The sequence below is a fragment of the Pipistrellus kuhlii genome, unplaced genomic scaffold, assembly GCF_014108245.1.
Source record: "Pipistrellus kuhlii isolate mPipKuh1 unplaced genomic scaffold, mPipKuh1.p scaffold_m20_p_15, whole genome shotgun sequence".
NCBI lineage: Eukaryota > Metazoa > Chordata > Mammalia > Chiroptera > Vespertilionidae > Pipistrellus > Pipistrellus kuhlii.
In genome coordinates this window covers 43,386,845-43,402,781 of record NW_023425460.1, presented here as the reverse complement: position 1 = coordinate 43,402,781, position 15,937 = coordinate 43,386,845, and the positions used below count along the sequence as shown (strand labels likewise).

At 59.2% G+C, this 15,937-nt stretch overlaps 1 protein-coding gene across 3 annotated transcripts in view; it reads left to right on the top strand.

Annotated features, from left to right (window-relative positions):
• Nucleotides 1–15,937, top strand: part of RGS10 (regulator of G protein signaling 10) — a 29,973-nt gene extending 14,036 nt beyond the window's left edge. For all 3 annotated transcript variants that reach the window (XM_045582148.1, XM_036439232.2, XM_036439233.2), the window contains 2 exons: nucleotides 8,893–9,036; nucleotides 15,450–15,937. In XM_045582148.1, coding sequence (XP_045438104.1) covers nucleotides 8,893–9,036; nucleotides 15,450–15,599 — 294 coding nt within the window. In that variant the 3' untranslated portion in view covers nucleotides 15,600–15,937. The remainder of the gene's footprint in view (nucleotides 1–8,892; nucleotides 9,037–15,449) is intronic.

Here is a 15,937-nt window from a genome sequence, read left to right as displayed (position 1 = left end):
AATCTAAAATCCAGCCTAAATCGCGGGCCGAATGGTTTACTGAACAGTCATAAACTGTCATTGTGATGGAAACGCAGTGGAGTGCAGTGATGACAGCGCGGTGCGGGCCACATTGCAAGGCCTGGCGGGACGGATTTGGCCCTCGGGCCTTGTGTTTGACACATGTGGGTTAAGGGGAGGTGGAGGGGATTGTGGGGAAGGAGGTCTGTGGAGTGGGGGTGTTGACCAAGCCTGTGACTGTGAATTTCTTTTTTTTCTTTTTCTTTTTGACTGTGCGATTCTAAGAGGCTATCAGCTAAGTGCTTCCAGGGTCCAGAAAGTAATGTCTGTGAGTGAGGCTTTCTGTGTGAGGCTGTAGGGAGTGGTGGGACGGGGCCGTCAGGGGGCAGCTGGCTCCTGGGCTTTCCCTGCTTCCAGTTCTGCCCATGTGGGTCTTCACGTGCCCACCCTTGCTCCCCGAAACCCGAGGGACCTTCCTTCCTAAGGCCTTTCTCTCGTCTTCAGCCCAGGGCTGCCTCTCTCTCCAGAGAAGCTAAACATTTGGAATTTGATGTGAACCAGCTGATATTGCAGAATTAAAAAAAAAAAAAAATAGTGAGACCGTGCCTGCCAAGCACAGCACATCCGTGGGCAGATGTGGCCTGTGGGCTGCCAGCTACTCACATCTGTCTCCAAACGCTGGGCTCCAGCAGCCGTCACGTGTGTGCAGGCCACAGCCTGGAAAACGTCCATTGGCTTATTCCAAGGCTCTTCTGGACTCAGACACGCTTTCCCCAGGATGGAGCGGGTGGCCTTCCTCTCTGCAGGGGCAAGGACGGAGTGCCCTTGGCCCCCGGGACAGGGCCCCGGGACAACCTTCCGTAAGTGCTGGATGGTGCCGCTGGTTTGCCCAGCATCACCTGAAACCCCAGCTCAGAGTCAAGCGGGGGAGCAGATGCCCACCCTTTGCCTGCTCTTTCTGTGCTGGAGGGGAGAGGGGCCTGGAGGTTGGCCAGCCCACCCATCACTGGACACACCGAGAAGCTAGGTTTCCCGAGGGCCCCCCGCCATTTCCCCTGCAGAACATGCTGGTGTGTCCCTCAGTTCGGCTGAGCTCAGCGATCTTCGCGGAGTGCCTGCTCAGGGCCAGGGACACGCGGGCACCAGACAGATGAGCTTCCCGGGGAACAGGCGCGGGGAAGGGCAGCCGCTGGCTGAGCCTCTGCCAGGGCGGCTGGAGAGGGAAGTGAGGGTTCGGGGAGCACAGGCCACGGGCCGCCGGAAAGCCCCCAGGGGAAGTGGCTTTTCAGCCACCAGACATGGCAGTGGAGTTTGGGGGTGGGGCCGTGCTCCTGGAGGAGGGGGCAGCATGAGGAGAGGAACTCCTGGAGCGGAGAGAGAAGGTAGACCAGATGGCTGAGGGCCATGCTCTGCTGAGCTCTTCAGCCTGGCTCTGCCGCTCTGGAGGCTGGTGGGCCGGCAGGGCCACACCTGCAGAACCTGGGCCCCCGGGAAAGCCATGTGGTAGGCTGCATTAGCCCACCCGCATCCCACAGACAGAGCTTCCAGAATCCGGCAGCCCCTCGCTGCCCCCCTGCTTCACCCCCCAGACTATGACCCCTGGAAGGTTCGTGTCCTTCCGCCTGGAATGTGCCTGGCGGTGGCTCCGGTGCAGGGCCTGCTGCCTCGCTGTCCGTCGGGGCCTGAGGAGGCTGGGGTCCGGGAGGGGGCGCCCCAGGCGCCCACACCTGCCTGCAGGAGCCTCAGGGCGGCGCCCATCCTGCCGGGGCTGTGGCTGAAGATGATGGCAGCTTGCCCAGGCGGCCGTGCGGGGACAGAGCCAGGATGCAGGCCAGCCTCCGTCCCGGGGCCTGGGAAGTGCTGGTGGGGCTGGCCGCAGGGGAAGTAAAACCTCCAGTAAGCTGGGAGTCACTCATTTAGAAACGCGGAGGAGGCCACCAGCGCGGGGAGGAGTCGGCTCAGCTGAGTTTCACAACCAGACTCACGGCATCTGTGGTTCGGCGAGGGTTCATCTCACCGTGCACGAAGGCAGCTGCGGGATCAGGGCACCTCACTGTTGCCTCCCATGCAGGCGTCTTCAAACTACGGCCCTCGGCCCTCGGGCCACATGCGGCCCGCAGAGGAGTCTGATCCGGCCCGCCAGGTTTTTTGGGCAGTGAGCGCAGCCGAGGTGTTACAGTAGGAATTAGTAGTTCATATAGTCTGGCCCTCCAGCTCTCTGAGGGACCGTGATCTGGCCCCCACTTTAAAAAGTTTGAGGACCCCTGGGACCCGTACTGGTTTGTTGTTCGTTCTCTTAGCTGGTTTATCCAGGGGCTCTCTCCTGAACACTTACTGATTTATCTGGTTGTATAATTCCTTTGTAAAAAAAAAAAAAAAAAAAAAAAAAAAAAAAATATATATATATATATATATATATATATATATTATTGATTTTTTTTTTTTACAGAGAGGAAGGGAGAGGGATAGAGAGTTAGAAACATCGATGAGAGAGACACATCAATCGGCTGCCTCCTGCACTCCCCGCTCCTGGGGATGTGCCCGCAACCAAAACACGTGCCCTGGACCGGAATCAAACCTGGGGCCCTTGAATCCGCAGGCCGACGCTCTATCCACTGAACCAAACCAGTTAGGGCTCTTGTATAATTTCTTTATTCATCTTCTGATGGTTGGCTTTCCCTGCTGCCATGCAGGCTCCGTAGGGTTTAAGATCTTGGCCTGCCTTCTCCCCCAGTGTGTCCACGTGGGTGCCTGAGCCAGTGCCAGGCACACGGGACTCCCAGCTCCTTCCACTCACGTCAGACGGCACCTGGGCACCCACCTGGCTGGGGAGCTAGCCTCCCTCCCTCTCACTCTGAGCTGCTCTTGGACTTGAGGGTTGAACGTGAGTCCATCCTGCTGAGGCTCGTACGCTCAGAGGCTCCAAACAGTGGGAGCTGTGTCTCCACCGTCCTCCCAGGCCTGTGATCCGCCCCGGAACAGGCAGGAAGCAGCCCCTTGGTTTGGGCGGTCTTGATCTCTGCCTTTATGGTGGGGGTGCTGGGGCTGTGAGGGTGATGCCCTTTACCCCACCCCCGCCTTGGGGCCCCTGGGGTGGTATCCCTCCTAGGTGTTCAGCCAGCAGCATGCAACACAGCTCCCTCCCTGTGCCCTTTCTCTGCGGTTTAACATTTTTCTGTCCAGCGCCTCTTCCCTGGGAATTAGCATGTGAGCTGCATCTATCTGCTACAACAAGGCAGCATTTATATTTTCAAAACCTCAGAAGGAAACTCCCAACAAGGTGTTCATTCTTCGGCTACTCCTGAATTCATTCATTCATTCATTCATTCACTCACTCACTCATTCCTCAGCATGCGTCTTCATTGCTGTTAGGAATCAGCATTTCTATGGGAGCGAATTTGTTTTCTTTGGGCCAGTGTAGAAGAGGGAAATGGATGTGGCAGCCTGTACAGATTTGTAAAAACCAAACTGAGAGTGGGGGAGGAGGGGGACAACGTGGTGGGGTGGGACAAGGTTTCTCCTGATCAGAGCTCTGAGAGCGGCCTGCACTGGCACGGAATATGCTATCTTTATTTATTGTAAGACATCGTCAGGAACAATTAGGTTGTTCATTCCTCTCTGCCCTCTTCGCTGGTTTCCTGGACAGAGTTCACCTGATCCCGGACACTCCCTCTGTCTTGCAAGTGTTGGGCTTTCTCTCTCGGCTGGCTTATGCTTTGACGTCTTGAGAACAATTATCCACTTCAGGCGAACAAGCACTCCGACACCAGCCGACGTCCGTCACACGGCTGGAGCCGGCCGCCATTGATGATATCCTTTAGGGTTAACAGAGTTAGGGGCGGGTCCATCATATTTATTGTTTTCATTGTAGCTTACTTAACACTAAAACTGGATCCTGGATTTTGGAGTGCTTGATATTCCTTTTTTTTTTTTTTTTTAAATAATATATTTTATTGATTGTTTACAGAGAGGAAGGGAGAGGGATAGAAAGTTAGAAACATCAATGAGAGAGAAACATCAATCGGCTGCCTTTTGCACACCCCCTACTGGGGATGTGCCCACAACCAAGGTATATGCCCTGGGACCCTTGAGTTCTCAGTCCAACGCTCTATCCACTGAGCCAAACCGGTTTCGGCATTGATATTCTTATTTAAAGTAACGGTAAAGGTATTTGAAATAAAAGAAATAAAATAATAAGAAATAAAAGCATTTGAAAATTCCCAAAGTGACCTGTGCAGCCTCAGGTGAAATCCGCTCGTTGGAAGGGCCAGCGCTCGCTCTCCCTCCGGTTCGGGCTGGCTCTCTCCAGCCTCTTTCTTCCCACGCGGACTCGGCCGGGTCCGGGCGGGACTGACCGGGCCCAGCGGCTCCTTTCCTTCCCCGCTCGCCTTTCATTCTCAGATGGTATCTGCCACTTCCTCTTCCTATCGCCGAGGTTCCATCACTCACATCCTGTCTACTGCGTGTTCATTATGGACATATTTACTGTCGGTTGTTTGCTGCTGAGCCCAAGAGGACGCTACAGTGAACATTTTTCTTCTTTGCACCATTTCCCGCCGTTTCTTCTTTTCAGAGTCCTTTAAAATGCTTCTCGATGCGATAAAATGCAGGGGCTCAGGCCTCTTCGCTCATCGCTCCGGCCCGGGTTCACCTGGGGACAGTCCCCCGGGCCTCGGACCTCAGCTCCCGGGTCTTCCCCGGCCACCGCTGGCCGTGCCCTCTGTCCTGAGGACAGCCATCGCCTCCCGAGGAAGGGGTCCCGGCAGGCGGACCTGGAAAGATCTTGCTGAATGAGAACGTGACCCCCCTCCCGCCGGCTCTCCCGCTTCATTAATAACCCGGACCGAGTGCGGATCGGAATGAAGTCCGGGCTGAAACGCATTCGTTGTTCCGTTGTCTTCACTGCTGTTGAGCATCAGGCTTTCAGTTGGAAGCTGACTTGTTTTCTTTGTGTTTTTTTTTTTCTCCCCGAAATATATAGCACAGGCTCTTCTTTTCGCCACGGGCGTCCTAGAGCTGTGTGCCGAGTGAGGCATCGGGAGGGGTGGGCTCGTCCCCTGTGTCGGCGTTTTACCGGAACATTTCATCCGGACACGATGGCTCTGGACAGTGTTCCTAGGTTATTGTCTTTATTTTTTCATCTCTTTGGCTTTTGGTGCCTACATTTCTCTGGGGGTTCCCACTTTATCTTCAAATCCTTCTGTGGAGATTTTTCACGCATTTTTGTTTATTTTCTCTAGACCCTCCGGTCTCTTCCTGGAGGCCACAAGCCCGAGGTTATGTTTCTGAAGGAAACACACCTCCCATCAGCTGGGCTGGGAGGCGGTTGCTAGGGGGTTTGCATGCGGGATTTCACTCCACCCCTCAGTCCACCTGTCCGTCCATGGGCTTCTCCTCGCCCTCCTGCATGCTCTGGTCAGTTCCTTAGGGAAGACAACTCCAGGTGGGGGGAGGGAGGAGGGGAGAGGGAGGGAGATGATGACGGGGTGCTCAGAGTTGCGGGTCGGCCTGGGGGTCTAACAGCCTCTTCCTGCTGCTGTCCTCTTCATCCCTCCGCCTGGGTCACCCGCTGCCCGCGTTTGGACGGTTCTTGCTGGCTCTATCCTCCCCCCCGGGGCGCCCCCCACCCCCACCCCAGGTGCTGAGGTCTGTTCTCTCTGCAGGGGAGCCGTTCTGCCCCTCCACCCCTCCATGCTCTCCATTTCCCAAGCCGGTTTCCGGAAAGACTCTCCAGTCTCTTACTTGCTATTTCCTTGCCTCACTCTCTGTCTGAAGTCGATATTAATGAGGGCAGCGGCTTGCTCCTTTAGTGTTCTGACGTGGCCTCTCCCGTTGGAACAGCCGGTGAGAGAGGCAGGAAGTGGCAGTCAGGAGGGAGATGTAGGGGATCTGGGTCCCCAGCTTCCTGGAGGAGCGGCTGCAGGGTCCCCTGGCGGGGGGGACCACCCTGTGATTGATGTCACGGTGTCTGTGGACATCTAAGGCCGCCTTTCTAGAGATCAGCTGGCAGCTTAGGTGAGGGCGGGGCTCAGATCTCAGGGGAGCACGTGGTTAGGAAAGCAGCTGGCCTAGGGCAGAAGTCTGGGGAACCCAGAATTTATGGGGGGCGTGGAGGGGGGTGAGGGACAGAGGGGTGTTGGAGAATCCTGAGAGGGCCTGGGCGCGGGGCCAGGGCCTGGGGACAGAGGGACTTGGCTCCGTGGCCCTCTGTGAGCCGGTGGGAGGGAGGCGGTGGGGGGCGGTGGGAGCCTGTGGGAGCCGGTGGGAGCCAGTGGGAGCCTGTGGGAGGCGGTGGGAGTGCGGCCGTGCACCCTTAGCCGTTGTGATGCTCCCATAGAAAGCTGGGGGCTGGAGGCCATTAGCTACAGGAGGGTGTGAGTGAAAGGAGGGGTTTTATTTTCCCGGTGGGACACATTTCGGCTGCTTCCTGGGTGAGGGCGAGGAACCAGACACACAAAGCCATGCTCTTCGGGGTGTGGGGGGTTGCGGGGGGCTGTGCCTTGGCGCTCCTGGGGGAGGGGACTGCTCTGCTGATGGAGGGAACTCGCTTCTCCTGCGTGTGCGGTGTGCTCTGTGCTGTGGGGGCAGAAGCTGCCTGGCACCTGGGCACCCGGCACCCGGGCTGATGCCGGCGGGAGGAGCCCAGGCTCACGGGGAGTCTGGAGGAGCTCCCCTGGGTGCGAAGCCCCCACAGGCGGTCCTCAGGCCGGGAGTCCTGGCGTGGCCCCGCAGGGTCCTTTTCCAGCCCCTTCTGGGGCAGTGGGTGCCCCCACAGAAGCCAGAGGGGGCTGGCAGACTGGGGCCCCCGGAACGTCCTGGAGCGCAGGGTCCTCTCGGGGCGCTGCGGGGGACGGGCCCCGTGACTGGCCTGCGGTCTCCGCGTCAGGGTTTCCCTTCCCGGTCACGCTTCCTCCCGGCCATAAGCTCAGCTGACGTGTGTGAGGCCGGGGACCCACAGACACGGGGAGGGCAGCTGGGGGTGTGCAGGGGGTGAGCGCAGGTCCCCCTGAGCCTGCTTCCTCCTCCCCTCCCAGCCCCCCACACCCCTCCTTTCCGCCTCCAGCTACCCATCACCCCACGTGTTTTCAGAGCCACCCAGTCAGCCTGGCTCCTCTGGAAGCGTGTGTGTGTGTGTGTGTGTGTGTGTGTGTGTGTGTGTGAGTGTGTGTGTGTATGAGTGAGTGTGTGTGTGAGAGAGGGTGTGTGTGTGTGTATGTATGTGTGTCTCTCTGTGTGTATATATGTGGTGTGAGTGTGTATGTATATGTGTGTGTGTGTGTGTGTGTGTGTGTGTATGAGTGAGTGTGTGTGAGAGGGTGTGTGTGTGTGTATGTATGTGTGTCTCTCTGTGTGTATATATGTGGTGTGAGTGTGTATGTATATGTGTGTGTGTGTGTGTGTGAGTGTGTGTGTGTATGAGTGAGTGTGTGTGAGAGGGTGTGTGTGTGTGTATGTATGTGTGTCTCTCTGTGTGTATATATGTGGTGTGAGTGTGTATGTATATGTGTGTGTGTGTGTGTGTGTGAGTGTGTGTGTGTATGAGTGAGTGTGTGTGAGAGGGTGTGTGTGTGTGTATGTATGTGTGTCTCTCTGTGTGTATATATGTGTGTGCATGTGTGTGTGTGTGTGTGTGAGTGTGTGTGTGTATGAGTGAGTGTGTGTGAGAGGGTGTGTGTGTGTGTATGTATGTGTGTCTCTCTGTGTGTATATATGTGGTGTGAGTGTGTATGTATATGTGTGTGTGTGTGTGTGTGAGTGTGTGTGAGGGGGGGGCGGGGCTGTTCGAGGGGGAGGGGGCTGAAGTGGGCTGTTTCTCGGACTGGCTGGCACTTTCAGGAAGTGGGAAACAGCAGCGTTTCCCCAAAACTCTCCTTCCTGGGAGAAGCGGGGCTGAGGGAGGCTGGCGGAGGGAGGGAGGCTGGGGGCTTCATGGTGGGGGTGTGTCTTTGAGAGGCAAACAGCCCCAAGGTGCTGCCCGGCCCGGATCTGGATCTGGATCGTGGGCCCGACGTGTCCGCTGGCCCAGCCACACGGATCTGGGGCTGCCTCAGCCTTGGGGCTGTGTCTGTGGATCCGCGTGTTCCGGGCGCTTCAGGTGAAGGGGATCACACCTTTGTGCCTTCCGTGTCCGGTTCTTCCGTCAGCATCATGTTTCACCGTCACCTGCGCTGGCCGGTGCCAGGGCTTCCTTCCTTGTTGGGCCTGCACAAGGTTCCCAGAGTCCTTTATTTTCTCTCTCCTCTCTTTTAATTAAGTTGATGGGGGTGACATTGGTTAATATGACCATTGGGTGTCAGGGTGGGTTTCTGTGCTCCCAGATCTGTAGATCGCACTGTGTGCCCTCCATCCCAGGCCAGACCGTCCCCGTCACCCTGTCTCCGGTCCCCCTTCCCCCATCCCCTTCCTCCCCGGCCTGGACTCCTTCATCTGGGGAGTTCACAGGCCTCTCTGAACGGCACCAATGGCACCCTGGGGGCCGGATGCGTCCCCACACCCTTTCCCGGTGGGTGTGGAGCTGTGCCGTGACAGGAGATGGAGCCGCGGGCAGAGCCCCAGTCCAGCCAGAGGGAGGAGCGGGCTCAGGCGGGAGGAGGAGGGAGAGCGGGCTCAGGCCGGAGGAGGAGGGAGAGCGGGCTCAGGCGGGAGGAGGGAGAGCGGGCTCAGGCGGGAGGAGGAGGGAGAGCGGGCTCAGGCCGGAGGAGGAGGGAGAGCGGGCTCAGCCGGAGGAGGAGGGAGAGCGGGCTCAGGGAGGAGGAGGGAGAGCGGGCTCAGGCCGGAGGAGGAGGGAGAGCGGGCTCAGGGAGGAGGGAGAGCGGGCTCAGGCTGGAGGAGGGAGAGGGGGCTCTGCCGGAGGGTGAGCTCACCGGGAACAGCTGTGTGTGTCGCCCGCAGATGCAGGAAAAGGCCAAGGAGATCTACTCGACCTTCCTGTCCAGCAAGGCCTCGTCGCAAGTCAACGTGGAGGGGCAGTCCCGGCTCAACGAGAAGATCCTGGAGGAGCCGCATCCCCTCATGTTCCAGAAGCTCCAGGACCAGGTAACCTGACCTCCCGGCCGGCGCTGGGTCCCCCGAGCCGGGCACAGGGAGGGGGGAGCCGTGCTGGCAAAGCAGAGGCCTGGAGAGCCAGGCTCCAGGTTTACCCCCCAGGCGGCTCCCCCACACCAGAGTGCTCCCGGCCTGCACATGCATGCTCCCGATCCGCACACAGCGTGCTCCCAGCCTGCACATGCATGCTCCCGATCCGCACACAGCGTGCTCCCGGCCTGCACATGCATGCTCCCGATCCGCACACAGCGTGCTCCCGGCCTGCACATGCATGCTCCCGATCCGCACACAGCGTGCTCTCTGTCTGCACACGGCGTGTTCCCAGTCTGCACACGGCGTGCTCTCTGCCTGCACACGGCATGCTCTCTGCACACGCGTGCTCCCGGCCTGCACACGGTGTGCTCTCTGTCTGCACACTGCGTGCTCTCTGCCTGCACACGCGTGCTCCCGGCCTGCACACGGCGTGCTCTCTGCACATGGCGTGCTCCCGGTCTGCACACGGCGTGCTCCCGGCCTGCACATGCATGTTCCCAGCCCGCACACGGCGTGCTCTCTGTCTGCACACGGCATACTCCCAGCCCGCCCACCGTGTGCTCCCGGCCCGCACATGGCGTGCTCCCGGCCGTGAGGAGCAGGCTGAACATTCTAGAAAGCGAGCACAAAGACTCAAAGTGCCCGGGAACCTGGGGCGGTTTTTGGGTGCAAATGCCCAAACACCATCGCCTGCGTCTGGTGGCCCAATACCGAGAGCTCGTTCCTGCGAGGCCCCTGCGTTAAAATGAAGCGTTACCATCAGGCAGCACGTAATGCAGGAACAATCAGGTTTAAAGGGACCTAGCGGGGTGAGTTGGTTTTCTGGAAAATTCTCCTGTGAGGAATGGCCATGGTCGCGGGCAGAGGGGGAAGGGGCACCGGGGGTTCTCACAGACACGGCTGGCAGGGGGCGCTGTCCACAGCGCGCCCCGTTCTTGTGAAACGTCACACACACCTGTCGTCAGGGGGCACAGGTTTCTGACTCCTCCCGGCCCTGTGCTTGCTGAGGACGTGAGGGCCTCACGTGGCACACAGGTGGCGGCTGTTTCAGCTCCACTCAGCGTCCTCCGTCTGCGCACCCAGAGGCCCCGGGAGGGCTGCTTAAAGCAGACGCCGGGCCCCATCGCTCCCGGGATCTGTTTCAATGCGATGCTCCCAGGCGGGAGGAGACGCTGCCCTCCCGGCAAGGTCCCGGGGATGCGGTGCTGCCCGCCCGGGACTGCACTCTGAGGACCGCCGGTCCAGCCCGCGGGCTGGCACAGAGCCGTATCGTGCACGCCCAGATCCCTCCGATCGGAAACACACGCTAACAGGGAGGCAGCTGCAGAGTGTTTCCACCTGACACAGGGGCACGTCCAACCCCTCTGGGGTCTGAATCAGACGTGGGTGCTGAAGGGACCCCGTGCGCCGGGAGACGTGCTGAGGGCCTCCTGGCGGAGGCGATGTTGAGTCAGTGGAAAGGACGCCAGGCAGACGGGCTTGTGGAGGAAAGGAAGTGGCACGTATGACCCGCAGGCAAGTCTCTGTGGCCCTGGCCGCACGAAGATGTCTGCCCCACCCGGACCTCCGTCTTTTCACGGTTTCCTACTGCATTTCCACAAATCACAACATGTGCCTTCCGATACTGTGCCCGGTGCCACTGGGCGTGCTGCACCCACGGCATCGCCAGGGAGTACGGCTCCGTGTGACGGAGGCAGCAGGGTTCAGGGATGCCAAATCCATGGCACAAAGTCACACCTGCTTCCCAGTCAGGGGCAGCCTGTGGCCGCTGCTCACAGCCCAGGAGGCCAGTGGAGCAGAGGCCTGGGAAGGCCGTGTCGGGACAGGCCCCCTTCCTGGCTGCGGACCCCCAGGCAGGAACAGGGAGTGAGACGGGCTGATGCCCCTCTATGCAGTGGGAACTCCGCTCTGGGGGGCCCAGCCACACCCACTAGAGGCAGACGTGGGGAGCTTTGCTGGCTCAGAAAGGAGGAGCACAAGGGACAGAGGAAGATCTAAGTGACAAGAGAAAAATATTTAAAAAATAACTTTTATCTACCCAACTATAAAAGTCACACGTGCTCCACAGCCACAACAAAGAATCATCCTTCCAAACCTGGACAGGACCCTAACGAGCATCGGATCGCTAGACTTCCGTCCTTCTTCCTACAAAAGCATGCAATGCACACGTATCACAAATGCCGCACGACTCTTTTAGTTCCAACCGTCCCATGTAATAAAGGCACAGGTGGCACAACACCCTTGCGTGACGCCATCACAAGATGGCCGCCACAAGATGGCCATGCGCTCAGCGGAGGTGGGGCCCGGCAGCCGCTCTGCACAGTGAGACCTGGGAGTCCCATGGCTCTGTGCAGCTCGGCAGAGTCCGGTCCTGGCAGAGGAGTCGGGTCTCGGCAGGGGAGGGCAGCTGTGATTTTTAGGGAGAGTGAAAGCGAGAGGGAAAGACAGAGAGAAACACATCCATTTGCTGCCTCCTGCACGAGCCCTGACCAAGGCCCAAGCCAGGGAGGAGCCTGCAACCAAGGTACCTGCCCCTTGACCAGAATCGAACCCGGGACCCTTTGGTCCGCAGACCGACGCTCTATCCACTGAGCCAAACTGGCTAGGGCCGTTCAGCCATTTTTAACACAAAAACCGAACTCAGTTCTTGCAGCAGATACGAAGCCCCATTAGTAAAACGTGCACGTACAGATGGACTTTCCCCGCCCTGTACCCCGTGCCCTTGCCGGGGAGAGCGGCAGGGGATTTATTGGGCTGGAAAACTCTTCACTGGGACTGCGCGAAAGTCTTCCCCGAGGGGCCTTCAGGCTGGGAAAGCTCGCTCTGCTTGGACGCCGAGGGTTCAGGGAGGGAGTCCCTGTCTGCAGCGGCAGACCCGGGGCATCTCACGTTGGGGCGCCCACGGAGGGAAAGACAGATGCCAGCCAGTCCCCGCTGGGAGGGGCCCGGGGAGGGAGGGCGCACGGCCGGCAATGACCCCGAGCTGTGGGGCCTTGTGGGCCCCCACCCCCACCCCCGGCAGGATCGCCTCCCCCGGCAACCATGCCAGACAGCTCCCAGTCCGGGCACGCAGCTCCCAGACGTGGGGCTGCCAGAACCGAAACCTGCTGAGCCACAGCCGTCTCGGGGGGGGAAAAGGAGAAAGAGGCTCGGAATGCCATTCAGCTGCCAGCGTGCGTTTTCTGCCTCCCCGGCTGCCTGTGCCCGGCAGGCGGACCGCGCCCTCGCTCTGCCGCCCGCCCCGCCCGCCTCACGCCTGTCCCAGGTGTGGTGCCACGTTTTCTCTGCCCCACAGACTGCCTGGCGCGCGTCGGTCAGGTGCTGGTCCCTGCCCAGGCCCACGGAGGCCCGTTCTCCCTATCAGAGCGTCCTGGTTTTACAGAACCTTCTAGAAGCCTGAGGGCGGCCTTGTTTTCTGTGCTCACTCAGGAGGGAGGGGAAATCAGTAATTCAGGTTCCAAGGGCTGTCATAACAAATTGTCACAACCTGAGTTGCTTAAAGCAGAAACTTACTCTCACAGCTCATGAGGCCGGAAGGACGAAATCAAGTTGTCAGGAGGTCTGCACTCTTTCAGAAGGCTCTAGGGAAAACTCCTTAAAAACTAAAAACTAAAAAAAAAATATATATATATATACTGTGTATATATATATATATATATATATATATATATATATATATATTTATATTTATTTATTTATTTATTTTAAATAAAATATAAACATATATGTTTTAAAAACACACATATATATGTTTTTATGTTTTTATTTTTTTATTTTTATTTTTTTATTTTTTAAAATATATATTTTATTGATTTTGTACAGAGAGGAAGGGAGAGAGATAGAGAGTTAGAAACATCGATGAGAGGGAGTCATCGATCAGCTGCTTCCTGCACACCCCCTTCCGGGGATATGCCCGCAACCAAGGTATATGCCCTTGACCGGAATCGAACCCGGGACCCTACAGTCCCCAAGCCGACGCTCTATCCATTGAGCCAACCTGGTCTCGGCTGTTTTTATTTTTTAAAAATATATCTTTATTGATTTCAGATAGGAAGGGAGAGGGAGAGAGAGAGAAACATCAATGATGAGAGTCATTGATTGACCGGCTGCCTCCTGCACGCCCCCCATGGAGGACTGAGCCCACAACCTGGGCATGGGCCCTGAGTGGGAATGGAACCACGCCCCCTCCCCCCCACCCCGTTCATATGTTGAAGCCCTAAGCCCAGGCACCTCAGCAGGTGCCTGTGTGTGGAGCGAGGGTCTAACGAGGAGGTTATTCAAGGTTGAACGAGGTCACTGGGGGTGGGCTCCAACCCGTGCAGCTGGTCACCCGGGGCCCTTACGAGTAGAGGCGATGGGGACAGACACAGCGAGGAGAGGCCCTGTGCACACATGGGGGGTGGGGTGCCTCACAGCCGCCTACAAGCCGGAGAGAGAGGACTCAGAGGGACCCACCCGGCCCACTCCTTGACCTTGGACTTCCAGCCTCCAGACTGGGAGCAGAGACATCCCTGTAGTTTAACAGCCACCCCCGCCCCCCACCCCTCCTCTGTCTGTGGGACTTGTTAGGGCCGCCCAAGCAGACGAATACGCCAGCCACTGGGCAAAGCATCCAGCCGCTCAGGCCCGGTTGCTTTCCCCGTGCGACCGGGCTTCTCCCGGGGTTTGGTGAGGTCACATGGGCACCAGCTCTGCCTGGTGCCGGCTGGAAGGCGCTCGGTGCACCCGCACTGCCCGAGTCACTTGGCCGGCTGGGTGCGTGCTGGACGGGTCTGCTCATTCGCCGGGGGGACAGTTAGCGGGCCGCGCTCACGCCACCTGCCCCGGGGTCAGGGCTGTGGGCCGCAGGTGGTTACACCTTCTTGGGAGAGACTTTTGGTGCGTTCTCTCCTCTGAGCCGTCTTCGCTCAGCTCCACCCTCCATGGACCGTGTGATCGGAGTGCCCTAGGGCCCTGTGGTCCGAGGCCGGTGCCAGGGAAGGCCCTGTGCAGAGATGCCAGGCAGCTCATGGCCTCAGAAAATGGCCATGGGGGCGGCGTCTCCTCTTTCACATCCGTCCGGCCTCCCGGCTGCAGCTGCCCCAGCGACCTCAGCGCCTGGAGGAGGCCAGGGTCCTGGAGAGGAGGCCCCAGCCCGTGGGACTTCTCGGGCCCTTGTGCCTTTGTTACCGAGCTCCCGGCCCCTGCCCTCGGCTCGCTGAGGGCGCCTGGGCCTCAGGCTCTGCTTGGGGGGGGAAGGCATCTGCCAGCCGCTGAGCAGCCGGAGCACTCCCTCTGCCGATGCCGCCCCCTCGCCCGCCCTCCCGCCTCCGGGCCCGGGCCCGGGGTGCCTCCAGCCCCTGCCTTTCTCCTCTCCTCTTTGAAGTGTGAGCCTCCGAGCCACGACAGGCAAACAGGATGCTCCCCTCCCACACGCACAGACTTCAGACGGACGCTGGTCGGAACCGCATCCTGCAGGCAGTGGGGGTCCCATCTGCCCTGACCTGGTGGGGTGGGGGGGGCGCAGGGCTGGGTGCGGGGGACGGGTCTCGGGGGGCTGGCTGCCTTAGTCACTCTCCGAGCACCGGTTCAGACTTGGAGCTAGGTGCTTCTCAGAGTTCCCGTGGGGCTCTCAGGCCTGCAGGGCTGGGCCAGGCAGGGGGTCGGGGTGGTAATGTCGGCTTGGCATGTCCGGGGAGGCCATGAGTGATGACTCCTCACCCCCTGTCTTACCCCTGGTGTGATTTTAGTATTTTCTGGGAGTTATTATTTTAATTATATTTTTATTGATTTCAGAGAGGAAGGGAGAGGGAGAGAGAGCTAGAAAGAAACATCAATAATGAGAAAGAATCATTGATTGGCTGCCTCCCGCATGCCCCCCACTGGGGATCGAGCCCACAACCCGGGCACACCCGAGAATCCCGTCGCTGCCCGGGACCTGCTCCCGGGCCCGCGAGGGAGCTTGCCCCGTGCAGCCTCCCGCCGGCCCTTCCGTCCGGCCTGTCCCTGAAGCCTTCCCCCGCCCCTTAGGCTGTGCCCTGGCTCCCGTGCCCGCACTGACTGAGCCTGCGGCTTCCTGGCGGGAGCAGGGGTCTGAGTTCTTAGATGTTGGCATCAGCTGATGGGACAGGGCCCTGCACCCCAGCCCGCCTCTGCGGGAACGGTTCCCGCTCCTCCGTCTGGTTCCTGGGCCATTTTCCCACACGAAGGGCCTCTGGCCACACGGCGTGAATCCGGGCTGGTGCACCTCGACTTCCGTGGAAAACAGAGCGGGGCTTGTTCATGGGACCCCCCCGTCCCGGCGTGAGCGGTGGCTACGTTTAATAAACATTCGCCGGGCGAGCCAGGGCCCGGCCGCCCCAGCCCTCAGCCGCCGCCTCCTCTCTCCACAGATCTTCAACCTCATGAAGTACGACAGCTACAGCCGCTTCCTCAAGTCCGACCTGTTCCTGAAGCACCAGCGGACGGAGGAGGAGGAGGAGGAGGAGCCGCCCGACAGCCAGACGGCAGCCAAGCGCGCGTCGAGAACGTACAACACCTGAGCCGCCGCCCCGCCCCCGCCCCGGCCGCCGGCACGGCCGCTCCCGTGGACGAGGGACCCCCTCGGGACCGTGCAGGGGTGGGGTCGCTTTACTGTCTGCCAGGACCCAGACGTACAAAGCCCGTCGGTGGGATCTGTGTATTCTATTAACGGCCTGGCCAGTGAGGGTTGCATGATGGCCAGTCTTACGTAGAAAACACACACACACACACACACACACACACACACACACTGCTTTGAAGTTCACAAGCTCATCGTGGTGGGCGGAGTCCTTAGACACTGGACACGGAGCGTTTTGCAGTTTGATTAAACGTCATGCGAGGCCACCAGGCAACACGT